Source organism: Myxine glutinosa, chromosome 2, assembly GCF_964187855.1.
Source record: "Myxine glutinosa chromosome 2, kmMyxGlut1.1, whole genome shotgun sequence".
Lineage (NCBI taxonomy): Eukaryota > Metazoa > Chordata > Myxini > Myxiniformes > Myxinidae > Myxine > Myxine glutinosa.
This window is the reverse complement of record NC_136262.1, coordinates 8,280,124-8,307,314: the sequence shown is the minus strand read 5'-3', so window position 1 is coordinate 8,307,314 and position 27,191 is coordinate 8,280,124. Positions and strand designations below refer to the sequence as shown.

The following is a 27,191-nucleotide window of genomic DNA, read 5'->3' as shown; positions in this document are numbered from 1 at the left end:
TTAACCTCCATTACCTCTACCACCTTGTCCATTTTCCTCGTCAGGTCCTCATGTACCGTCTGGCACTCTTTTTTAATTACCCCTACGTCCTTTTTCATCTCCTTCTGTGTCGATTTTAAACCCTCTATTACCGCTGTGTTCTTCTTTACCTGGTCCCCCAACTCCTTTTGTCCCACTGTCAGTTGTTCTACTCCCAGCGTCAACTCCTCTATACCACCTTGCAATTTTACAGTCCCCTTTCTCACCTCTTTCTCCATGCGCTCCTTACAGTGCCTCACCTCCTCGCGCACTCCTCCGACCTCCTCACTCACTCCTCTTCTGATCTCCTCTCCCATCACTTGCATCTCCTGCCCAGATGCCACCCTCATCTGCTCCATTTCCTCCCTGTGAGCATCCAGTTTGGTTTCTACCCCCATTCTGACCCCCTCTATCTGCTGCTCCATTTGTTTAACTTCCCTTTCCGCTTGGTCCCTCATGTCCCTCAATTTGCCTTCCATACTGTTTTCTAACCCCTCTAACCCATTTTTCACTCCCTCTATCTGATTCTCCTGGGCAGCCATTCTATTTTCTACCCCCTCTAACCCCTTTTGCATCCCTTCCATTTGATTCTCTTGAGCGGCCATTCTGTTTTCTACCCCCGTTAACCCATGTTTCACCTCTTTTATCCCGTTGTCTAACCCCTCAAATTTCTTTTCTAATCCCTCACCGGTACCCCTCATTTGGCCCTCTAATCGCCCACTATCAACCCTCATTTGCTCACTCTGAGCATCCATCCGGTTCCCCAATTGGTTACTCTGCAGTTTGAGGGACGCCTGCATTTGCGCCATAAATTGCTCCATGAGGACCTGCATCTGGGCCATCCCTCCCACTTGTGCAGCGGGTGCGGCCGCCGTAGCTATGTGCGAGGCGCCATTTCGCGCGTCTGCTACCCCCGCTGTTTCGCTCTCCTCACGTGTCTCAATTTGGTCCTGGACCGACCCTGCTTCACTCTCCCCTACCGGACCCCAGCCGTCTTGATCCGCCATAGCGCGACTTGCAAAATTCGAGTTTCGTAAAACAAATCCAAATTTTCTTTTTTTTTTCGTTATAATTTCGGCGAGCGCAGTAACCGCGGGACCGCGCTCCGAATCGATTCGGTCGAGCGCCGTACGCGCTCCGAATCGATTTTCCCTCCCAAAATTTGGGCCTAACTAATTTAGTCCCGGGTCCGAATCTCACTCCTCGACACCAATTGTTACTCTAATAGTACAATTGGTGTTCCAAAATTTGGGCTAAATAAATTTAGTCCCAGGTTCGAATCCAACTCCTGACAACCAATTGTTACAGACACGACTTTGATGTTAAGGTGGGCCGAGCGGAATGGCCGTCGTGTCCGCACAAATTACCCGATTGTACTTGAACGTTGACGAAGCCGCGCCACGCTGGCTCAATAAGGAAAAAGAAGACACACGGCTGGGTTATAAAATGACGACACCAGGGATACGGTTCTCAAGACCTCCGGAGGAGATTATATTCGTTACGGAAGGTCAGATTACAGGGACGAGAGGTACAACATAGAAAGACAAGCACTTAGACACAATCTTATATTAACCCCGGACAGACGACAGACAAACGGGACAACGGCTGACTCACACGGGGGTTGATGGCAGGAAAGCGGGTATCGATGGCTCAAGGTGCACTCTTGGCTCAAAGCAGGGTACACGGTTCGGTCCAGAGATGCGGGGAGGTCTCGTCGCAGCGCTCAGAGGTGACGTTCTTTCTCAGGCCTCTCCAAACTCAGGCGCATCTGTTTCAGCGCTCGCAGGTCCTTCTTTCTCCAGCTGGGGGCGCATCTGACGTCACGTCCGCTACGTGGCCGCGTATATCCGGCGGGGAGTGACACGCCCTCGGCTCGCTAGCGCCGCCCCAGATGGAATCGGTCCGCCCTTCTGATTGGGTGCGGGGGGTTACCAGGCTCCGCCCTTGAGGAGGAGCTGACAGCCAGCCCCTCCGTGGTAACCCCGTGGAGCGCGTGGTCAATGGCGCTAATCGAGCCGGTGTGAGGACGCATCCTCCCCCGCTCCGCCGCCATCTCCTCTGTTGTTGTTGTAATTGTTGGTTGGGGAAGAAGATGGAAGGAGGTATGGGAATGGTCCTAAACTCACTACTGATGCCATATAATCACATTCTGGTGCAACGAAGAGTCATAATTAATGGAGACGAGGCCTTAACTGACATAGAATAAGAATAACTAGGAAGATGTCCGAAAGTTGTCTACGTGTGGTGCGGTGGACCTGGGCACGACATTTAATGGGGGAATAAGGGGAAGGTCGGCTCTACTGATTGTTATTTACATGCAATGGGACTAGGGAATGGGGGATTGGGGAAAGTTGGGGAGTATTGGAGAAAATAGGGGAATATTTACAAGCGGATATGGAGGCCAAATTCCATATTCGCAACAATATCTATATACATATATATATATATATATATATATATATATATATATATATATATATATATATTGTTGTGGATATGAGGATTGTGTTTTTTTATATTGTTTTACTGTGAACCCTCCTTCCTCCAGTTGTGTATAAAGGTCAAAGGTCGTCCCATAATTAGTTCATAAGCACTCACGTTAGCCAATCATAGATTTCCCCCCTTGTTGACAGTTATTTCCTTATTCTGTGTATTAGGCTAAGGATTTGTCTTCCATTAATTTGACACTCCATTGCACCAAGTGAAATAAGAGTAGATTCCCTTCACATTCCCCTTCCAACCATTGCCAACTGCATTCCCTCAAAGCCTCAATTGCCAACTGCACTGGGCGGTTTGTTAGGGTTGCTACAGCTGTGGTTTGTTTCATCCCAAGACTCCATTAGCCACGAGGTAATCTCAGAGCTGAAGGTGGGAGGAGTCGGCCCAGCGCCGGGAACAAGGCGTGGCCTTGCCAACGCCTCCTCTAAGGGCGGGATCGGGAGCCCGCGCGACCAACCAGGGCCGAGGTGAGCTCACCGATGGGCGTGTCCTGGACACCAGCGGCTTGATCGCCTGAGGCGCTATAAAGAGCGCGCGCGGAAGCCTTTGGAGGGAGGGCGAAGCGAAGCGAAGAGAGCAAGAGAGAGAGAGGGAGAAAGAAGCAGAAAGAGGGAGTCAGGGCGAAGCAAGAGAGGAAGAGAGGGAGTCAGAGAGAACAAGTGCCAAGTGCCAAGCCTGAGGACAAGTAACAAGTGCCAAGCCTGAGAACAAGTGCAACCACCGCAGCTTTAAACCACCACAGCTTTGAGCTTCGACGGCAGTTTTCGTCCGTGGCTGCGAAGGAACGGCGGCTGCTAAACGTGCCGATCGACCAGGGGGGCGGCGGCTGCTCACTGCCGGCCTGACCGTGCTCCGGTTCCAGTTTTCGTCCTCTCCCTCCAGCCATTCCTGTCATCATTCCCCGCGTGACTCTGTCTTTGTTTGTTCTGTCCCTGGGTTAATTAAGCCTGTATAGATAAGCTAGCATTTCACCGTGTCACCTTTCCTCTTCTGTATTTTATTTTCTTATCCTTCCTTCTTCCTTGGTTTCTTTCAATTGTGTAAATAGTAAATAAATCATATTTGTATTTCTTACCCTTTGCCTTTCTTTCTTCTTTACATCCTTCGTTTTAGTCTTTTCCCCATTGAATATCTGTGGCGCGATTCGGCCAACGTTCAGGAATCGGGTTAGTCGGGGTAACTGTTCGGGCGCGGCGGCCATCCGCTCGGCAAACAACATCCTCGCCACGGTCCCGTAACAATATATATATATATATATATATATATATATATATATATATATATATATATATATATATATATATGTATATATATACTGTATATATATATACACAGACTTGGCATTTAATATGGAATTTTTTTTTTTGTGGGGGTGAACTTACTTTTCAAGATGTCTTAGAACCAAAAGTTCATTGGAATTATGTTGAAATTATTCTAGATTTTGTTAATGTGACCTTTAAAAGAAACAAAAACCACATTTGACATTTCAAAACAAATAAATTGATCCTTGAAAGTGATGTAAACTGATATCGAACTCAATTCATGGACAGTACTGTGTTAAACTTCTGTACGTTTTCCAGAAGTATCTCTTTATTTTGCACATTAGCCAAAAAAAATTTCAACAAAAACAAAAGTTAAATTACGACTGGGATTACGGACAGTAAAATTACAGTTCAGTACTTCGTGTAACCCCCACGATTATACAGGAGAGCACGCACACGTTGAGGCATGCTGTTCACGAGATTTGCCAAGGTTTGGACAGGAATCGCTTGCCATGCAGTGACAATAGCCTGCTGCAATTCATGCACAGAGGTCAGCTGCTGGTCCAAGTGGTCGATTTGACGCGTTAATTCTGCCCACAAGTTCTCGATCGGATTCATATCCGGGGACATGGCAGGCCACTCCATATGCTCTACACCACGGTCAGCAAGAAAGTGTTGGATCATGCGAGCACGATGAGGCCGTGCATTGTCATCTTGGAAGACAAAGTTTCCTCGAAAGGCTGCACGAGCAAATGGAAGCAATGTTTCTTCCAGAATGGCCCTGTACTTGAACTGGTTCAGGTTTCCATTGAGAACAACCAGGCCAGTTTTGCCCCCTGCATGAAAAGCAGCCCAAACGGTCACCCCTCCACCTCCAGCTTGGACTCTTGGCACTATACAATCTTTGTTGTAGGCTTCATGCACTTGTCTGCACACTCAGACGCGGCCATCTTCGGAGATCTCGCGAGATCACGTCTTTTCGAAGCTGTTCCATGCGCTCACGCTTTCGAAGCTAAGTAATCTTTCACAATTGTGTTTTTGTCGAGACTGTATCTTTCGGTGTATGTACCTATAGCGTATCTTTAGGAAAATTTTCGGTGCTAATTTTTCGTACATGTATACACAATCGTCGGTTAATGCGTATCGAGTATTCTGAGGCCTAGTACTCGTAGGCTTAGGCGACCGTACCGTCTCCGACCTTGTGGTTTTGTTTTTCTCTCAGTGGTTCGTCGAATGCGCTGCAATTATTTTCGTTCTCTGTTTCGTCCCAGTCGTTCACCCCATACATACCTCCTTGTTTAATATCTCTACTCAAAAACAAACAAAAAAAAAAAAACATTTTTTTTCCTTCTCAGGTCTTATTCGTTTATTTGTTGTTCTTATTTGTTCGTTCGTTCTTCGTTCACGTTGTTCGCGATCACGCGATCACGTGGTTAGAAATGTATAATCTCTCCCGTGAACAACTATTTTCTCTCATATATTATAACACCTTTTTCTTCTTCTCCTACAAAAGGATGCTTTCGTCTTGCTCACCAAATCTATTCATTCCAAAAAAAATAAATAATACCATCTCCTACAGTTCCTCTTTTCTACATTCCCTAAACTCTCCAGAACTCCACCCCTCCTTCAGCGTCCTCAAACGTATTTTTGACTCGAAGGTCTCAAACTCATTTTGCAAAAAATGTTCGTTTCCCATGAATCGTACACTTTTCAAAATCCAATCTCACCCCTCCCCTCCAAATCTTCCCCATCCCCCCTCCCCTCCAAAACTTCCCCATCACCCCTCCCCTCCAAATCCTCCCCATCACCCATCCCTTTCAAATCTCCCCCCTTGCCCCTTCCCTCCCCTCCCTCCTAAACTCCCCCCACACCCCTCCCCTCCGAGACTCTCCCTCGCTCCTCCCCTCCTAGACTCCCCTCTCACCCCTCCTCCTCAAAGCATCATCCCTCCTTCTTCCCCCTTCCAACTTTCACCTTCATCTCCCCCAACCTTCTGCCTCGCTCTCCCCCTCCTCAAATAACACCTCACTGCGCCTCACCCAATCTCCATCAAACCTTTTGTCCGCCCCATTCTTCCCTTTCTCCAAGCTATTCTGAAATCTCTGACACACCTTCAACAGCTCTCCCTACCTCTTCCTCCTCTTCCACATCTTACCCTACCCCTCCCCCCCCCCCCCTGTTCTGTACCCGATGCTCCCCCTTCCTCTTCATTAACGGTATGGACCTCAAACATCCGGGGCCTTCGCTCAAACTTGACTGATCTCTCCATACAGGTTGCTTCTGACAAACCAGATGTGATCTGCTTAACAGAAACTTTCCCCCTTCATGTTGTCTCTGATGCCTTGGTATCTCTCCGAGGTTACTCCCTCCTCCGGTATGATAGACCTGAGCCTCGTCCTGGAGGTGGGGTTGCTATCTTTATAAAAAAAACTCTTCCTCACTCGCCCTCCACTGCCCTCTCTCCACCTCACCCCCAGGAATACCTTTGGCTACGGCTTCCCCTTCGCTCCCACCTTTTGTTCATATGTGTGTTGTACCGTCCACCAAACAGTGATGACTCCATCTACATCTCGCTGTCTGATAATATGGACCAACTTCTATCTACCCATCCCAACTCTCTCTTCCTCATATGTGGTGATTTCAATTGTCACCATGCCAGTTGGCTGGGTGTGGGTACCTCTCTCACCAGCCATGGCTCTTCAGCAAAGGACTTCTGCGACTCACTGGGACTGACACAATCTGTCAATTTCCCGACCCGGATCTCAGTCAACGGATCATCTTCTCTTCTGGACTTGGTTATGACTAACTTCCATGAAAATGTCTGCTGCTCTTCTTCTGCTCCAATCGGCTCATCTGATCATGTGCTTGTCAAAGTGGACGTCTCTCTGACCATTCTCAGAGAGCCTCCTCAGCGTCGACGAGTCTGGCATTTCACTCAGGCCAACTGGCACGGTCTTCAAGCAGCCATCTGGACTGGTTCTGGACTGGTTTCCTATCTCTACCGCCTCTGACATCAACTCATCCTGGGAATTCTTTCAAAGTAAATTGCTCTCTCTCATGCACAGATTTATCCCATCTCGTCTTCAGTTGTCATACCCTTCCTCCCGTCCATGGTACACGGAATCTTGTGGTGAGGCTGTTGCCCTGAAACCACTTGCTTTCGTCTCCTGGAAAGCAAATCCAACGGAAGGAAATCTCATTTCCTTTCACAAAGCCCGAAACAAGTGTGTGTCCACCCTCAGGAGAGCCAGGAAACAATATCTCACCGTTCTCAAGACCGAACTCTCTTATCTGTCTCCCTCTTCCAAATCCTGGTGGCGTCTGGTCAAATCTGTTTCTGGTGTTTGTTCCCCCTCCATCCCCTCCCTCACCTCAAACGGCTTAACGGCTGACTCCGCACGTGAAAAAGCTGAATGCCTCAACTCTGTGTTTGCCTCTAAATCTTGTGTCCCAAACCCATCCCTCTCTGTACCCACCGTACCCAGTCGTACCCAGCTGCTCCTGGACTCTGTGTCCTTTCCTCCTGACAAGGTGGAAAAGTTTCTGTCAACCCTCGACTCTGATTCTGCAACTGGTCCTGACGGCATCAGCCCACTGGTCCTAAAATCATCTTCATCCGCTCTTTCACTCCCTCTTTCTGTTCTCTTCACCCTCTCTTTTGCTCAAGGTCATCTGCCATCTGCTTGGAAATCAGCCAACATCACCGCTTTGCACAAAAAAGGTGCAAAAACAGATCCTAGCAACTACAGACCAATCAGCCTTCTCCCAATTATCAGCAAAGTCATGGAATCCATCATTGCTTCAGATATGAAATCTTTCCTCTTCTCCAATGGCTTGATCTCTGATCATCAATTTGGTTTCAGACCTGGTCACTCTACTCTGGACATGCTGCTTCTGCTTTCTCAACAATGGATGGAGGTCCTCAACGCCAAACAGGAAATTAGAGCCGTCTCCCTTGACATTTCACGTGCCTTCGATACGGTCTGGCACCCTGCTCTGCTCTCCAATCCCTCCTCCTTTGGTATCCATGGAAATCTCCACGCATGGCTGGCGGACTTCCTCTCTGGTCGTAGTCAACATGTGGCCCTGAATGGGTTTCTCTCATCTCCTCTTCCTGTTCAGGCTGGAGTTCCCCAAGGTAGTGTTCTGGGTCCTGTGCTTTTTCTGGTCTTCATCAGTGATCTCTCTGACTCTCTTGAAAATCCTCTCTATCTCTTTGCTGACGACTCTACTCTCTGTCGCTCCATTCCTCATCCCTCAGATCGGCAGTCTGCAGCCTCCTCGCTCTCTGCAGACCTGGACAAAATCACAGACTGGGCAAACAAATGGAACATGTCTTTCAATCCTGATAAATCTCACACTTACGATGTCTCTCCGAAAAGACTGACTGGACAACCCTCCCATCCACTTTCTGAATAATCCTCTCCAAGAAGTTCTGTCACTCAAGCTTTTGGGTCTCACTATTTGCCATGATCTTTCCTGGGAAAACCACATTTCAAATCTGGCCTCCAAAGCCAGTCGCCGACTGGGCATCCTCCGTCGTGCGAAGTCCTTCCTTGGCACACCTGAGCTCCTCACCACATACAAGGCTTTCATCCGCAGCTCTATGGAATACTGCTCTCCCCTCTGGGCTGGTGCTCCTGCCTCACACCTAGCTCGTCTTCACGCTGTTGAAACCAAAGCGTTCAGAATCATTGGAATCTCCCGCGATGAAGCTAACTCCAAGGGCCTTTCACTCACTCACCGCAGGCAGGTTGGTGGTCTTTCCGTCTTCTACCGACTCCTATCTGGCCTTGCCCCCCCCCCCCCAGCTCTCTCTGGGCTCTGTCCCCCAAATATTCCTACAGGTCGCACAAGATCTGCCTGCAACCCTCTCATGGTTAAACTGCCAAAATCAAGACTTTCTGCTCACCTTCACTCCTTCATTCCTCTTTTCTCCCGCCTCTGGAACAAACTCCCTCACTCTCTTCAATCCCACTCCACCCTCCAGGTCTTTAAAACAGCTGTTCACCACCATCTCTTATCCTCGCCCATCCAAAACCTTGATCTTTTCTACCCCCGCTAATTTCGGTCCCCTTGTGTTTTATAACTCTCCCCCCCCCCGCCCCCCCTCCCCACGCCTCCTCCCCCCAAGCCCTCTCCCTCCCACACTTCTCCCTGCTCTCAAATGTTGTGGTTGTGTGCTTCCCCTTCTCTCCCCATCTTTTCTTCCGCTCCCTCTTTTTGTATATTTTGTTTGTCTGGTTGTTTTGTTTGTGAAATAAATGTTAGCTCTTTCACGAGCCTCGATTCAGTATTCAAAAAAAATAAAAAAAAAATAAAAAAATCTTGACGACAGACCAGAAATCTAGACTCGTCACTGAAGAACACGTGATTCCAGTGTCCTGGCTGCCATTGACGGTGCTCTCTGGCCCACTGCAATCGGCGCTGGTGGTGTTGTCTGGTCAGGCGTGGCTTTCTCAGGGGACGCCTGGCACGATAGCGTGCTTGAACCAGTCGTTGGTTGACTAGCCTTCTGGATACAGGCACATTTGTCAGTTGCTGCCACTCAGCCCGAAGCCGATTAGCTGACTTGGTATGGCCATTGCGGACTAACCGGTGCAGCTGGCGATCATCCCTCCTTGTGGTTCTGCAGGGACGTCCTGGCCTCGGTATTGTAGTAGGGACACCCCTCTGAGCATTTCGTTTCAGGATCTTTGACACCTGACCTTGAGTGATGCCATACTGCCGAGCAATAGCACGCTGTTTCATGCCGTAATTTCGTAAAGCCACCACTCCATGACAAACAGCATTGTCGAGTTGACGGACCATCTCGAGAGGAAGCGGCAATAACTTTTGGAGACGTGCAGCAGTCGTTTTCCACCAATACAGAACGCAACAACCCTTGCATACCCGACTGTGAAGCCAATCATCAAATGCACCTGTCCATACATTTTGCCACGCCACCTGTGATATAATCCTGTTGTTGACTTCTTGCTGCGACAGACAATCAGTGACATGGTTCTTTTAACAAATAAATCACCAAAGTGTAAAAGAAACTCACCAGATTGATATACTGAGTTAAGAAAGTAAACCCGTCAAGAAAAAAAAAATATTCCATCGTAAATGCCAAGTCTGTGTGTGTGTATATATATATATGTATCTATATCTATATATATATATATATCTATATATCTATATATATGTATATTTATATCTATATATATATCTATATTTATATATATATATATATATATATATATATATATATATATCTATATTTATATATATATATATATATATATATATATATATATATATATATATATATATACACAAAGATTTTCGGTTGGGAGTAAATCCAAATGACTCCATGGTAAGATCTCCAACCTTTAATTGAACAAACAATGACAACGTTTCGATTAATAACATGTGACAAAGCCACACGCCTCCGTTAATCTTCCTCACGAGTGATAAAATCATCTCAACATCCCCTTTTATGCAAAGTGGGCGGGGTATATGCAAAGTGGGGTGGGCAAAGCTGGACAGCCAATTAAACCGTATATATATTGTTGTGGATATGAGAATTGTATTTTTAGCCACGTCGCAGACGCTGGTCATAGAGTGCCCTCTGCTGTTGTTCTTGTTGTTCTTGTTCTTGTTGTTCTTGCAGAGAAGACAAAACCTCAAAGCTCCACCCATTCTGGGAACCATAGCTCCACCCATTGTGGGAGAGGCTTCCTATAAACAAATATCCACCATTTTATTAACTCGCATAGCTTTGAGGCCTGTTTTGTAGGCCCGTGGTGTCTTCCTCTCTCACACAGTTTTATTTCAAATCAAATTCGATATATCGTTTCATTTTTCACAGTCGCTAACATAGTTTTAGACTCGGTTGAAAAAAAACGGGAAGAAAATCCGATGGAAGTTGCCCTTTATAGAACGAAATGAATTCTCAAAGGCCTGTAACTTCAAGTCCATTGAGATTTTTTTTTTTTTTAATCGCGGCATGGTCAGTCATACACCGCCCGAAATAACAGACGGGAAAATGCCGAGATACAGTATATTAAAAATTCGTCCATTTGATGACAATGGTCACGATGAAATATTTAATTTATACGTCGTCACAATAATGTGGAGAGAGGAGCATAGCTTCGTTCACGTGTCGCCACACACGGGAAATTGCCGAGATATATTTTTTGTAAATCGCGGCATGGTGTCATACACCGCCTGAAATAACAGACGGGAAAATGCCGAGATATATATATTGTTTAAATCGCGGCATGGTCAGTCATACACCGCCTGAAATAACAGACGGGAAAATGTCGAGACATATTAAAAATTCGTCCATTTGATGATAATCGTCACGATGAAATATTTAATTTATACGTCGTCACAATAATGTGGAGAGAGGAGATAGCTTCGTTCACGTGTCGCCACATATGGGAAATTGCCGAGATATATATTTTTTAAATCGCGGCATGGTCAGTCATACACCGCCTGAAATAACAGACGGGAAAATGCCGAGATATTGTTGCGAATATGGAATTTGGCCTCCATATCCGCTTGTAAATATTCCCCTATTTCCCCAATACTCCCCAACTATCCCCAATCCCCCATTCCCTAGTCCCATTGTCTGTAAACAACACTCTGTAGAACCGACCTTCCCCTTTTTCCCCCATTAAATGTCGTGCCCAGGTCCACCGCATCACACGTAGACAACTTTCGGACATCTTGCTAGTTATTCTTAGTCTATGTCAGTTAAGGACTCCTTTCCATTAATTCTGACTCTTCGTTGCACCAGAATGTGATTATATGGCACCAGTAGTGAGTTTAGGACCTTCCCATACCTCCTTCCATCTTCTTCCCCAAACAACAACAACAACAACAACTACAGCTACAACAACAACTACAACCACGGCGCGCGGGGGGAGTGTGCGTCCTCCCACCAGCTCGGTTAGCCGCCATGACCATGCGCTCCACGGGGTTACCACGAAGGGGCTCCCTGTCAGCCCCTCGTCAAGGGCGGAGCCGGTAACCCCCCCGCATGCACCCAATGAGAAGCAACGAGCCGATTCCATCTGGGGCGGAGCTAACGAGCCGAGGGCGTGTCACTCCCCGCCGGATATACGCAGCGACTTACCGGATGTGAGGTCAGATGCGCCCCGAGCTTGAGCCTTGAGAAGACAAGAGAGCCACCTCCGAGTGCTGAGAGACCTCCTGCATCTTTTGGGCCGCGCTATCCTGTCCCTGAGCACAAGGTGCACCTTGTGCTGGCCATCGAATACCCGCTTTCCTTGCCATCAATCCCCGTGTGAGTCAGCCTTTTGTCCCGTTTATCTGTCGTCTGTTGGGGTTAATATAAGTGTGTCTAAGTGCCTGTCTTACTATGCTGTACCTCTCATCCCTGTAATCTGACCTTCCGCCCTAATATAATCTCCTCCGGAGGTCTTGAGAACCGTATCCCTGGTGTCGTGTCATTTGAATCCCAGCCGTGTGTCTTTTCCTTCATTGATTTAGCATAGCGCGATTTGGTCAACGTCGGGTGGAATCGGGTGAGTTGGGGAAGAATCGGGGCAACTGTTAGGTCGCGGCAATACCACCGCTCGGTAAATAACATCTAAGCCGCGTCTGTAACAATATATTAAAAATTCGTCCATTTGATGACAATCGTCACGATGAAATATTTAATTTATACGTCGTCACAATAATGTGGAGAGAGGAGCATAGCTTCGTTCAGGTGTTGCCACACACGGGAAATTGCCGAGATATATATTTTTTTAAATCGCGGCATGGTCAGTCATACACCGCCTGAAATAAAAGACGGGAAAATGCCGAGATATATTAAAAATTCGTCGCCACACAAGGGAAATTGCCGAGATATATTTTCACTTTGCACAAAAATAGCATCAAGTAATCGAATCAATAGGAATGTCCTGTGCCTATAACATCGACGTTATAGGCACAGCTGCATCTAGGCATTGTGTAACATCGACGCGGCTTTTGTTTTAATTAAAGCTTTTTGTACTTGTTTTATTGTGTAGTACATTGTAAAATATCACCCTCCTTCCTCCAGTTGTGTATAAAGGTCAAAGTGCGTCCCGTAATTAGGTCATAAACAATCACGTTAGCCAATCATAGATTTCCTCATTGTTGGTAGTTTATTTCCTTATTCTATGTAGGTTAAGGCTGTGTCTTCCATTAATTGACACTCCATTGCACCGAATTCAAATAGATAGATCCCCTTTCATTCCCATTCCCAAAGCCTCTACTGCCAACTGCATTTGCCGCCATTACGGTGTGGTCAGCTCGGGGAAGAAGGGCGTGCCCGCCCATCAACATCAAGGGTGGAGCCAGAGAGCCTGTGCCCACCAATCGGACTGTGGAGAGCGACCCGATGGGCGTTTCCTGGAGGCCGGCGGCTTGATCGCCCGAGGCGTTATATAAGCGCGCCGGAAGCCTTTGAGGGAGTTCTAAGAGTGGTGCCAGAGACGGCAGATGAGTCGAGACGAGCCCTCGGAGAGAGAAGGGAGACGCGTCCTGAGGTGAGCCAGAGAAGCAGTTTTGGCTCCACCAGCAGTTTTGGCTCCACCAGCAGCGTTGACTCCACCAGGCAGCGTGGGCTCCACCAGGCAGCGTGGGCTCCACCAGGCAGCTTCGACCCGTTACCCCGCGGGAACCAGGATCGGCGGCATCGGTGACCGTCGAGGTCCAGCCCGACGTCCCATGCGGGATCAAGCCCGAACCATCTGCCCCAGCTGAACCTTCCCATTCCTCCTTCCAGTCATTCCTGCCTCCATTCCCCAGTCGTGTAAGTGTGATCGTAGTCTGTCTTTTGTCTTGTCCTTGGGTTTCTAAGTAAGACTGTAATAGGTAAGCTAAGTTTCACTGTGTCCTTCTGGTCCGTCCCTCTTTCTGCCTTTATTTTATTATCCTTCCTTCTCCTTGGTTTCTTTTGGTTGTAAATAATAATAAATCCTATTCGTATTTCCTACCTCTTGTCTTCTTCTTCTTCACATCCGTCGTTTTTGCCTTTTCCCAATTGAATACCTGCGGCATGATTTGGCCAACGTTCAGAATCGGGTCTAGTCTTTGTTAACGGTTCGGGCCGCGGCCGCCATCTGCTCGGCAATCCATTAACATCTTATCCGTGGTCGCGAACGAAGCTGCTCACCGGCCTTTCCGGAGGTCGCGGTGCAGCTTCAGGGACCACGTCGGTCAGTGACAAGCGAGGGGACTAATCCCCCCTCAAAGGTGAACCATAGGCCGACGTTGGGTTCCGTAACAATTGGTGTCAGGAGTGGGATTCGAACCCATGCCTCCAAGGGAGCGAGATACGGACCTGAAGCGGTTAGCGCGCTCAAATTACGAGTGGGCTGAAATTTTGTTATAAAATTCGAAATTTGAAAATCGTGCCATGGATGGTCAAGGCGGCGTGATGCCGGTGGGGGAACTAGAAGAGGGGTTAGGGGTAACCCAGGACCAGCGGGAAGAAATGGAGGAGGGAAATAATAATGTGGTTGAGGAGGTATCAGGCGCGCAAAATGGCGCTCTCGCGCACGTGGTTGTGGAGGCACAAAATGGCGCCTCGCACATGGCAGCGAGAGCCGCGCCCGCTGCGCAAATGGTTGTGATAGATTTGGACGCCCTCATGACGCGATTATTAGCGACGATGGGAGTGTCAAGACAGGAACTGAACGAAGAGATGGATCGAATGGCCAGATTGAAAAAGGCGGGGGAGAACATTGACCGCAGATTGGGCGAGCAGGTCCCAGGGGTGCACGACGAGGTAAAGCGGGTCGAGAAGCGCTCGTTGAGCGAGGCGGAGGAAAGCGCGGGTACAATGACGGGTGTAGAGATCGCGACCCGGGGTATGGGGCAGCCGGCGACCGCTGAGGTAGGAGAGAAAATTTTATTAAAGCCAGCGGTCGTTGAGGCGAATAAAGAAAAAGAAATAATGAGTATAGTTAAAATTGAAGAGACGACGGAGGTAGCCCGGGAATTGCAGGGAGAAATGCATTATGTACAAAGTCCGTGCTCACATCACGATGCTGTGCTTAATAACCCAAATGAAGATTTGCAGGTGTCGGTGCAGGGAGGAAGAAGAACCCCGAAGGTGAGACGGGCTGTATGTGGTGCCGGGAGATTTTGTAAGAGGGGGTTTGGTGCGAAGGGAATTGTCGCGCGATTGGGGTCAATATGGCACCCGGGCGTTGGTGAAGCGTCCCGTGTGAGTGGAAATGGTGCGCGTGTGAGGAAAAAGTGTGCGTCGGCGAGTGGGTGTGTTATAAAGTGTGGGAGTGAAACCGAGTGTGAGCGGGAATGCACGACGGAGTGTACGTGCGAGGGTGAGAGTGACCCGGAGAGTGAGTTGGTGGTGGCGCGAGTACGAGAGAGCACATCGGAGCGCGAGTGTAAAACCGAGTGCGAGCGGGAATGCACGTCGGGGTGTACAGAGTGTGACATGGAGAATGAGTTGGTGGTGGCGCGAGTGCGAGAGAGCACATCGGAGCGCGAGTGTGAAACCGAGTGCGAGCGAGAATGTACGTCGGAGGGTCTGTGTGAAGCAGAGTGTACGGAGTGTGACACAGAGAGTGAGTTGGTGGTGGCGCGAGTGCGAGAGAGCACATCGGAGCGCGAGTGTGAAACCGAGTGCGAGCGGGAATGCACGTCGGGGTGTACGGAGTGTGACACGGAGAATGAGTTGGTGGTGGCGCGAGTGCGAGAGAGCACATCGGAGCGCGAGTGTGAAACCGTGTGCGAGCGAGAATGCACGTCGGAGGGTCTGTGTGAAGCAGAGTGTACGGAGTGTGACACAGAGAGTGAGTTGGTGGTGGCGTGAGTGCGAGAGAGCACATCGGAGCGCGAGTGTAAAACCGAGTGCGAGCGGGAATGCACGTCGGAGTGCACGTGCGAGGGTGAGAGTGAGTTGGTGGAGGAGCGGGTGCAAGGAAGCATGCTTGGGATGAACGGCGAGAGTGTGCGAGAAAGCACACCTGAGTTGGTAATGGCGCAGGTGTGGGAGAGCCCATCGGAGCGCGTGAGTGGGTGGATGCAAGAGTGCATGCCCATGGTGAGTGGTACAGAGTACGTACCGAGGGAGAGTGCGCAAGACGGTGCGCGAGGTGTGTTCAGGGAGTGTGCGAACGGCGAGTGTGTGCGAGAGGTGTGGTGTGTAACAGGGAGTGCGTTGGTGGAATGGACGGAGTGTGTGGAATGTACGGACGGCGTTGGAACGCCGGGCTTTGTGAGTGTGAAACGGGTCGCGTGGTGTGAGCATGCGAGTGAAGCATCGACGTTGACCGGGTTAGCAGTTAGGACGACGGATAGCGGGCGCTCGGTGCGCGGCACGCTTTGTTGGATGCTGAGCTGCGTGCGCGGCATGCTTTGTTGGATGCGGACCTGCGCACGGGGCACGCCTTGTTGGATGCGAAGCCTCGCGCGGATCGATGCTGCGTCGCCCCGCTTCGGAGCGTCGCGCACGATTCGGGCCTGGCCCCGCCCCGCACAGTCGAGTCCGGGCCTTGTCGGGCGAGGCGACCGGTCCGGTTCAAGGGCGAGTAGGAGGAAGCGGAACGGTGCCCCCTGGTGGGGACGGGGTTCCGACCGGGCGAGCCTCGGTCATCGGGCCCGGGACCGCAAGGTACCGAGCCGCGCTGATGCGTGGAACCTCGGCCCGAGCATGCCTCCTCCGCAGAGTCATGAATGCCGGACGGATCCAACTGCAGGCGACCAAACCACCCGAATTCATTGCTCGGCCTTGCGAAGCCGAGTTTTAATGATGTGACGACGCACTGAGGCTCAGATAAAGCGGACTGTGATGATGATGATAGTGTTTTTGATCCGAAATTTAAAAAAAAAGTGAATAGAATTGGCAGTGATTGGAAACTTTTTGATTTGCAGGAATTGGATGAACAAAATTGATAGTGATAGTGAGAGGTGCCCGATGTGATGGGATGGCAACTCTGCCATCCCTCACAGCGGGGGCAAAGGAGCACTAGTTATGGGGTTTATGGCAGTGAAAACTAGCCCGGGAGGGTTAGGATATAGTGTTTAGGGACCTAGAGATTGACAATAGGTAACGTTAAGGTTAGGTAGCAACATTGAACCGGTAGTGGGGACATAGAGAGGGTAGTTGGATGATAATGACGAGGGAGCGCAATAATGTAAGGGGCGACTGGGAAGCGCAAGTTCCAGAGGGGAGTAGTTAGATGAGATGATGCCGTGTGTTTGAGGTTCGAAAGTGTATTGAGCAGGGTATGAGTAAATGATTGTGATTGTGAATTGTATTGAGATTGCACAGGTGTGCAACTGAACAGGTGTATGGAGCAGTGTATGAGTGAGTGATGGTGATGTGTGTTGTGTTGACCAAATGGTCCCAGGAGGAAGGAGGGTGCAGGAAGCACCAGTAGGAGTGATTTCACAGGTGTGCAACTGAACAGGTGAATTGAGAATGGTTGTGTGGATTACATGGAGTGTGGAATATATGGAGTGTGGAAAAAAGGAGTATGGAATGGATGGTCGTGGAGTGAGTATGGTGGAAACTGTGGAGTGGAGTGGATGGTGCGAAGGTGTGGATGGGGGAAAGGAGGATGGACCCCATCACGAATAGCCGGGGAGGGTAGTGTAAGAGTTAGGTAGAGGGTACAGGTAAATTGTGGTTGGATATGGGCATCTGTGGTGCGTGGTGGAAGAATGGAGTTTGGATGGGTGCATTAGTGACGTGGAAATGGCTGGGCGTGTGGCCTGTTAGTATGTGTAGTTGGTTGAGCACTCCACCACTGAGGATGTCGGCCAGGTGAGGCCGCAGGTGGGCTCTGGGAGCCGGTAGAGTTGTTGTGGATGGGGCCCGAGGATCCGGAGGACGTACCCGGGTAGCCCAGTGCCAGAGGGCACCGAGGGGTGACAGAGCCAGGAGGGGCCTTCCCCAATTAGATAGGTTAGGTGAGGAGCAGGTAAGCTCGGAGGCAACTACAGTGGTGGAGGTGTGCAGGTCGGTAGACCTGCTGGGAGAGCCACACGACCCAGTCCTGAAATTGTGCAAGGGCACAGGGAGTTGAATCGGGGGAGTGAGACCCCAAATTGAGAAGCACCACAGTTTGGTCAATGGGAATTTGGTTCTTAAAACCGCACAGAGTAAGATGGCCAATGGATTGGCAGGGAAGACCCCGGGTAGTGTAAAGTGTATTAAAGTCATTTAGAAAGTAGTTAGGATGAAGATCTCCTCGCACCATCTGCATCCACTCACCTGAGGTGCCAGGACTCCACACCATGCCATGTTTTTATTATTTTTGTGCAAATGTTTGGAATGTGAGACGCATCATGACGTGGGTGTGACATTGTGCTTTGTGTTCCATCTCTCCCTCCTTATGAGGATTGATGATGAGTTGGTGATGGCAAATTTTGGTTAGAGGGATTGTGGTGACGAATTTGGTATAGGGGAAATATGGGGAAGACGAGACATTAGTGATGAATTTGTAATGTGTAGATTGTTGTACATATGGGGTAAGGGCAAGGGTAGCGTAGGTAACAGTGGGGGTGACGTACGGTAGGGACGAGCTTTTCTCCGCTCCGTTTCCATACGCACCTCGCCTTGCATTGCCTTTGTTGATGTGTACCCTTGTGACCTTACCCCTCGCTCACCTGTCTCCCCCCCCCCCCTTGTCTCCCACACGAGGACTGTGCACCACTGGGCGCCGAGGGGAGCGTGCGGGAGTCCGCCATTGTGTGCCCGAAACTCTCGCAACCACAGCTGTCTGCATCGATGCACCACCTTATGGACCACATGTCTGTGGCTGAGCACCACTGATGGACCCCATGGGTTGGGGCATGGCCCCTCTGCTGGAACCGGCCATGAAGGCCCGAGATCTTGCTGGCGGACCTTGGTCACAGGGAACCGATGCCACACAGGTGAACCACATAGTCGGCCCTGTGGGCCATAAATAAATAAAAGACGGACACGTTTTCTGTGCAAGTTTTATTATTGCAAATAGGCCGCCAGCAAAGAAGATGACAACTGGAAGAACCATAGCCAGCAGAAGGAGCCGAAGAGCAAGACACCACCAAAGGTTTGTTGTTTTTATTTTTATTAAGAACTGTGGTGACTGTGCACCGATTGGTGCTTGATGGTGTTTTGGTGCGTTTTTGGGTGCTTCATGGTGCGTCGATGCAGGGCAGACTGTCTCCCCCCAAAAGAACAATCACAGGTCCTGGGTTGCGTATTGTAAATAAAAGTAGCGTCAACTGTAAATAATACTCCCCCATCGTAAATGTATAGTTTGAAGACCATTCCGCAATTCGGTTAGTTGTGAGCGTGAATCTGTTAGGCAGGGTGCAATGGAGCAGCGGGACATATTTATTTTTGTTTTAAAACTGTCACACTCAGGGTCAGGTTAAATGTAGAGGGAACCACACCTACGAGCCACACTAAAAGTAAAGGTAATAGGCCCGGGACGTGCCTAAGAGGAGGAGGGTACAGTGTTGTGGATATGAGAATTGTGTTTTTTTATTGTGTAGTACATTGTAAAATATCACCCTCCTTCCTCCAGTTGTGTATAAAGGTCAAAGTGCGTCCCGTAATTAGGTCATAAACAATCACGTTAGCCAATCATAGATTTCCTCCTTGTTGGTAGTTTATTTCCTTATTCTATGTAGGTTAAGGCTGTGTCTTCCATTAATTGACACTCCATTGCACCGAATTCAAATAGATAGATCCCCTTTCATTCCCATTCCCAAAGCCTCTACTGCCAACTGCATTTGCCGCCATTATGGCGTGGTCATCTCGGGGAAGAAGGGCGTGCCCGCCCATCGTCATCAAGGGTGGAGCCAGAGAGCCCGTGCCCACCAATCGGACTGCGGAGAGCGACCCGATGGGCGTTTCCTGGAGGCCGGCGGCTTGATCGCCCGAGGCGTTATATAAGCACGCGCGGAAGCCTTTGAGGGAGTTCTAAGAGTGGCGCTAGAGACGGCAGATGAGTCGAGACGAGCCCTCGGAGAGAGAAGGGAGACGCGTCCTGAGGTGAGCCAGAGAAGCAGTTTTGGCTCCACCAGCAGTTTTGGCTCCACCAGCAGTTTTGGCTCCACCAGCAGTTTTGGCTCCACCAGCAGCTTTGGCTCCACAAGCAGCGTTGACTCCACCAGGCAGCGTGGGCTCCACCAGGCAGGTTCGACCCGTTACCCCGCGGGAACCAGGATCGGCGGCATCGGTGACCGTCGAGGTCCAGCCCGACGTCCCGTGCGGGATCAAGCCCGAACCATCTGCCCCAGCTGAACCTTCCCATTCCTCCTTCCAGTCATTCCTGCCTCCATTCCCCAGTCGTGTAAGTGTGATCGTAGTCTGTCTTTTGTCTTGTCCTTGGGTTTCTAAGTAAGACTGTAATAGGTAAGCTAAGTTTCACTGTGTCCTTCTGGTCCGTCCCTCTTTCTGCCTTTATTTTATTATCCTTCCTTCTCCTTGGTTTCTTTTGGTTGTAAATAATAATAAATCCTATTCGTATTTCCTACCTCTTGTCTTCTTCTTCTTCACATCCGTCGTCTTTGTCTTTTCCCAATTGAATACCTATGGCACGATTTGGCCAATGTTCAGAATCGGGTCTAGTCTTTGTTAACGGTTCGGGCCGCGGCCGCCATCCGCTCGGCAATCCATTAACATCTTATCCGCGGTCGCGAAAGAAGCTGCTCACCGGCCTTTCCGGAGGTCGCGGTGCAGCTTCAGGGACCACGTCGGTCAGTGACAAGCGAGGGGACTAATCCCCCCTCAAAGGGGAACCATAGGCCGACGTTGGGTTCCGTAACAATATATATACACACACAGACTTGGCATTTAATATGGAATATTTTTTTTTCTTGACTTGGGTTTACTTTCTTAACTCAGTATATCAATCTGGTGAGTTTCTTTTACACTTTGGTGATTTATTTGTTAAAAGAACCATGTCATTGATTGTCTGTCGCAGCAAGAAGTCAACAACAGGATTATATCACAGGTGGCGTGGCAAAATGTATGGACAGGTGCATTTGATGATTGGCTTCACAGTCGGTTATACAAGGGTTGTTGCGTTCTGTATTGGTGGAAAACAACTGCTGCATGTCTCCAAAAGTTATTGCCGCTTCCTCTCGAGATGGTCCGTCAACTCGACAATGCTGTTTGTCATGGAGTGGTGGCTTTACGAAATTACGGCATGAAACAGCATGCTATTGCTCGGCAGTATGGCATCACTCAAGGTCAGGTGTCAAAGATCCTGAAACTAAATGCTCAGAGGGGTGTCCCGACTCCAATACCAAGGCCAGGACGTCCCTGCAGAACCACAAGGAGGGATGATCGCCAGCTGCACCGGTTAGCCCGCAATGGCCATACCAAGTCAGCTAATCGGCTTAGGGCTGAGTGGCAGCAACTGACAAATGTGCCTGTATCCAGAAGGCTAGTCAACCAACGACTGGTTCAAGCACGCTATCGTGCCAGGCGTCCCCTGAGAAAGTCACGCCTGACCAGACAACACCGCCAGCGCCGATTGCAGTGGGCCAGAGAGCACCGTCAATGGCAGCCAGGACACTGGAATCACGTGATCTTCAGTGACGAGTCTAGATTTCTGGTCTATCGTCAAGATGTCCACGTCCGAGTGCGCAGACAAGTGCATGAAGCCGACAACAAAGATTGTATAGTGCCAAGAGTCCAAGCTGGAGGTGGAGGGGTGACCGTTTGGGCTGCTTTTCATGCAGGGGGCAAAACTGACCTGGTTGTTCTCAATGGAAACCTGAACCAGTTCAAGTACAGGGCCATTCTGGAAGAAACATTGCTTCCATTTGCTCGTGCAGCCTTTCGAGGAAACTTTGTCTTCCAAGATGACAATGCACGGCCTCATCGTGCTCGCATGATCCAACACTTTCTTGCTGACCGTGGTGTAGAGCATATGGAGTGGCCTGCCATGTCCCCGGATATGAATCCGATAGAGAACTTGTGGGCAGAATTAACGCGTCAATTCGACCACTTGGACCAGCATCTGACCTCTGTGCGTGAATTGCAGCAGGCTATTGTCACTGCATGGCATAAAACATACAAAAGGGTGCTAGATTTGAATTTGGTTTCAGACCAGGTCACTACTCTGGACATGCTGCTTCTCCTGTCTCAACAATGGATGGAGGTCCTCAATGCCAAACAGGAAATTAGAGCTGTCTCCCTTGACATTTCACGTGCCTTCGATACGGTCTGGCACCCTGCTCTGCTCACCAAACTCTCCTCCTATGGTATCCATGGAAATCTCCATGCATGGCTTGCGGACTTTCTCTCTAGTCGTAGTCAACGTGTGGCCCTAAATAGGTTTCTCTCATCTCCCCTTCCTGTTCAGGCTGGAGTTCCTTCCCCAAGGCAGTGTTCTGGGCCCTGTGCTTTTTCTGGTCTTCATCAATGATCTCTCCGACTCTCTTGAAAATCCTCTCTATCTCTTTGCTGATGACTCCACTCTCTGCCGCTCCATTCCTCATCCCTCAGATCGGCAGTCTGCAGCCTCCTCACTCTCTGCAGACCTGGACAAAATCAGACTGGTCAAACGAGTGGAACATGTCTTTCAATCCTGACAAATCTCACACTCTTACTATGTCTCTCCGAAAAGACCGAATGGACAACCCTCCCATCTACTTTCTCAACAATCCTCTCCAAGAAGTTCTGTCACTCAAGCTTTTGGGTCTCACTATCCGCCATGATCTTTCCTGGGAAAACCACATTTCCAATCTGGCCTCCAAAGCCGGTCGCCGACTGGGCATCCTCCGTCGTGCGAAGTCCTTCCTTGGCACATCTGAGCTCCTCACCAAATACATTTCTGAATGTCATCGGAATGATAAGTCTTTAAAATGTGCTTGTAACCACTCAAGTGGCGTACTGCTCTCCCCTATGTGCCGGTGCTCCTGCCTCACACCTAGCTCGGCTTCACGCTGTTGAAACCAGGGCTTTCAGAATCATTGGAATCTCCCGTGATGAAGCTGATTCTGAGGGCCTTTCACTCACTCACTCACCGCAGGCAGGTTGGTGGTCTTTCTGTCCTCTACCGACTCCTCTCCGGCCTTGCTCCCCCAGCTCTCTCTGGGCTCTGTCCCCCAAATATTCCTACAGGTCGCACAAGATCTGCCAGCAACCCTCTTATGGTTAAACTGCCAAAATCAAGACTCTCTGCTCACCTTCACTCCTCTTTTCTCCCACCTCTGGAGCAAACTCCCCCACTCCCTTCAATCCCATTCCTCCCTCCAGGTCTTTAAAACAGCTGTTCACCACCATCTCTTATCTTCCCCAATCCAAAACCTTGATCTTTTCTACCCCCGCTAATTCACCCCAGATCCACTTTTTTGAAATACCAACTTCTTTCCTTGAAGTCCTTGCAGTGCCCTTGTGTTTTATACTTCTCCCTCCCCCCCCCCCCCCCATTCCCACGCCTCCTCCCCCCAAGCCCTCTCCCTCCCACAGATCTCCCGATGTTCCTGCTCTCAAATGCTGTGTTTGTGTGCTTCCCCATCTCTCCCCATCTTGTCTACCTCTCTCCTTATTATATACTTTGTGTGATTTTTAGCTCTTTCACGAGCCTCGATCTTATATACAAAAAAAACAAAAAAAAAAACACAACATGTAACTCATTGGTGGAAAGGAAAACAGGCTCCATCGGACGAGTTCTGATCAAATTTTACTTTTACAAAACAGAGGGCAATGAATTGATAGATCATCAGCAAAAAAAAATGTCAATCAGGGTATGGACCCACACTGATATGTATGTACCTTAAACAAGTGTGAGCAATTTTAACAAAAACTCATATACAGTCTGCATAATGCTGAAACACTCCAGGTTTGGTTTCAACAAAAACAGCAATCATCAGGGACGCCTATTAGCGGTGGTTAACCGCCCCCCCCCCCCCCCCCCGCCAGCCTAAGTCGGGGTCCAAATCTTCTCTGCTGTCCGGATTCGTCAGGGCACTGCAGTCACGGTCAGAGTGAGGGTCGGTCCCCGTGAACCGGCCCTTTCCCTCTCGTCTCCGTCTCATTTCTCTCTCTCCAACTCTGTTGTGGTCCTAATTTTGTGAAGTTGAGGTGAACCCTAACAACTCAGGCCATCCTGGACATGGGGGATCTCTGGATTGCACATCTGAGCATCATCATCTGAGCAGAGTAATCCTGGATATGGGGGATCTTTGGATCGCTCCTGCGAGATGTCAGGAATGCTCAATCACCAAAAGTCTTCATCATAGCACAAGGAACTTTAAAAAAAAATTATACATGGTCTAGAATTGTGGAAGAGCTAGGACACAGAACAGATCAGGACACAACACAAAAGGGGAAGAGTAAGAGAGGGGAAACGCCAATAGCATGGCGGAGGGAGAAGTTAGATGGAGACGGACAAGCAACGGAAGCAGGTAATGATGAGGGTTAGGGGAGAACGCAAGGGGTGGACAAGATGGATACTACCAGGAGATTCCATGTGTTATACTGTAGCATTTTCTGCACAGGTGTAAGGTGTGATTGGGTTAAACATGTAGGCAGGAACAAATATATATTTGGCTTTAAATGTTCACAATAATTTTATATCTTTATGTTTGTATATTGGAAGCTAATGAAGTGTCATGAGGATTGGAGTCATGTGATTAAAACTATGAGTCTGGTTACTGTATTCTGAACATGGCAGAGCTTGAGAGAAGAGCCACACATGCCCAACACCGGCGAGGCAGACAAGGCCGATAACGGCGAGGCAGACAAGGCCGATAAAGGCGAGGCAGACAAGGCCGATAACGGCGAGGCAGACAAGGCCGATAACGGCGAGGCAGACAAGGCCGATAACGGCGAGGCAGACAAGGCCGATAACGACGAGGCAGAAAAGGCCGATAACGGCGAGGCAGACAAGGCCGAAAACGGCGAGGCAGACAAGGCCGATAACGGCGAGGCCGACATAATACCAGTAATGCCAAATACCATTGTACTTTATTCATTGCAAGAAAAATTTTGGTTGTATCTTGGTCTGAATGCGAGCTATGTGCAACATAAGTCAGTATAAGAACAGTGGCACAAGTACAGAGGGGAATATGGGGAGTCATTGTACTCAGCAGAGTAATCCAATGTGCCACATGCTAGGATCTCTGCCTTCGGCACGCTGCTCCTAACAGGTTAAGGAGTGGTCCAGGTTGGTATGGAAACAGGTTTGCAGTTTGCAGCCGGGTGATGCGCCCAGCAAGATCTAGGAGACACTGTTGAAGTACCAACCAGTGTGAAGTAGAACGACACATCACTCTATTGCTTGCTCGGCCATGTGTCCGAACTCCCCCAGGTTTGTGCATTCCCCTCCAGAAAGCCGAGATGCCTCTTTGATCACTCTTCCTGTGGATCCACCACACTTTTGATCTCCAAGGTCTCCTGGTCACCGAGCATCTTCTTCTTGTAAATGTCCTTAGATTGCATCTAGTTGTAACTTTATTCTTCTCGATTTTCATTTGATGGTGAAGTTTAACCTGGTGATCATTCAGGCTCTTGCTCTCCATCATACCTTCAACCACACATCCCTCTTTCGACCTTTCCAAATGCTTCCGTTTTCCCTGCTTTGTGTCTATATTTTCTTCTCGTGACATTTTGACATTTTTATTTTTGCTATTACACCCATCTTCGTCTTTCTTTACATCCTTTATACAACTTTGGTCTATCCCCACCATTCCACAGGCACGTCTTTCAAAACCAGACTGTGAGAAGCTGACTGGGCTGTTCTCTTCCTCACCCGAGATACCAGAGCTGCTATCATACTCGACAAGGTGGGTAGTAGAGAGCTGTTGCGGTGGTAAGTTACCCGCACAACCACACGCTCTGTAAAACACAGGCAGGAATGACAGAACTGAAAAATACAGCACCTGGAACACGTTCAGCAATTACAAAATTGAATGCAGGTGATAACAGGTTAAGCAGAAAAAAGGAAAAATGGAAAAGATTCAAAATTACTTCGTTTGTACTGTATGTTGATACTCGTAATGGCCAGCAGCCCAGTGTCTTGAGGCAGTTTCTCTGTTCCGAAGGAACTTCAAGAAGCGCACCAAATACTCTAAGAAACGCGTCTCAATCGAGAGCAGAAAATCCAGAAGAACGCTGGGGTCAAAGCTCACATGCTGGAGCAGTGAAAGGAAGTGGCAATAGGGATTCCATCCTTGGCAGGAACCACCACGCTGTGCTGAAAGCAGATCGATCAATATGTAATGAAATAGAGGAAAATTTTGTTTAATGTGCCCCATTTCTTCCATTTGATACACACGCCAATGATGTACTCGTATCAGAGAAAAACAAAAAGCCAAAATAGTTAAATATGGGAAATAAAATGCATTTGTTGATGCACAAAAGGTTACAATATTCATCGTGATCAAATTTCTGAATGTCATCGGAATGATAAGTCTTTAAAATGTGCTTGTAACCACTCAAGTGGAGTACTGCTCTCCCCTCTGGGCTGGTGCACCTGCCTCACACCAAGCTCGACTTCACGCTGTAGAAACCAAGGCATTCAGAATCATTGGAATCTCCCGCGATGATGAAGCTAACTCCGAGGGCCTTTCACTCACTCACCGCAGGCAGGTTGGTGGTCTTTCTGTCTTCTATTGACTCCTCTCCGGCCTTGCTCCCCTAGCTCCCTCTGTGCTCCGTCCCCCAAATATTCCTGCAGGACGCACAAGATCTGCCAGCAACCCTCTTATGGTTAAACTGCCAAAATCAAGACTCTCTGCTCACGTTCACTCCTTCATTCCTCTTTTCTCCCACCTATGGAACAAACTCCCGCACTCTCTTTAATCCCACTCCACCCTCCATGTTTTTTTTGTTTCATGAACGGTGTGTACCCCGGTTTAGAAAAGGTACACCGTATCCCTGCGCATCGTAAGAGGCGACCAAGGGTTGGCATCAGGAAGGGCATCTGGCCATAAAAAACATTGCCTCAAACAGGGAACCATGATTATCATGGGGCCCACAAGGCTAACCCCCGCTCTAGCGAGGAAAAATGGCCTTAAAACGATCATTCATTCATTCATTCATTCATACCATGTACCCCACAACCATCTTCTCCCCACCCCCAGCCCTCTCCTTTCCTCAGATCTCCCAATATCCCTGTTCTCTTCTGTTGTCGTGTTTCCCTCTTTCTTCCCCTTTTGTCTCTAGCACCCTTTTGTATGTTTTATGTGTATTTCTGTTTATGTTTTTATGTGTTAGCTCTAACATGAGCCTCGACTTTGTAAACAAACAAAAAAAAAATTAACAATTAAAAAAGTACCATATGTGAACAACCAAGGCCTGCAAAATTTGCATGCATGAATATGAATGAATGATCGTTTTAAGGCAATTTTCCCCGCTAGAGCGGGGGTTAGCCTTGCGGGCCCCATGACAATCATGGTTCCCTGTTTGAGGCAATGTTTTTATGGCCGGATGCCCTCAACTCTTTCACG

At 48.9% G+C, this 27,191-nt stretch overlaps 2 protein-coding genes across 5 annotated transcripts in view; one reads left to right on the top strand and one right to left on the bottom strand.

Annotated features, from left to right (window-relative positions):
- SUB1 (SUB1 regulator of transcription) overlaps positions 1-27,191 on the top strand; it is a 991,845-nt gene that overhangs the window by 602,357 nt on the left and 362,297 nt on the right. The window lies entirely within an intron of this gene.
- The window catches only part of LINS1 (lines homolog 1), a 39,640-nt gene continuing 35,854 nt past the window's right edge, over positions 23,406-27,191 (bottom strand). For all 4 annotated transcript variants that reach the window (XM_078772941.1, XM_068108783.2, XM_068108785.2 and 1 more), the window contains 2 exons: positions 25,711-25,936; positions 23,406-25,578 (listed from right to left, as the gene is read on the bottom strand). In XM_078772941.1, coding sequence (XP_078629067.1) covers positions 24,855-25,578; positions 25,711-25,936 — 950 coding nt within the window. In that variant the 3' untranslated portion in view covers positions 23,406-24,854. The remainder of the gene's footprint in view (positions 25,579-25,710; positions 25,937-27,191) is intronic.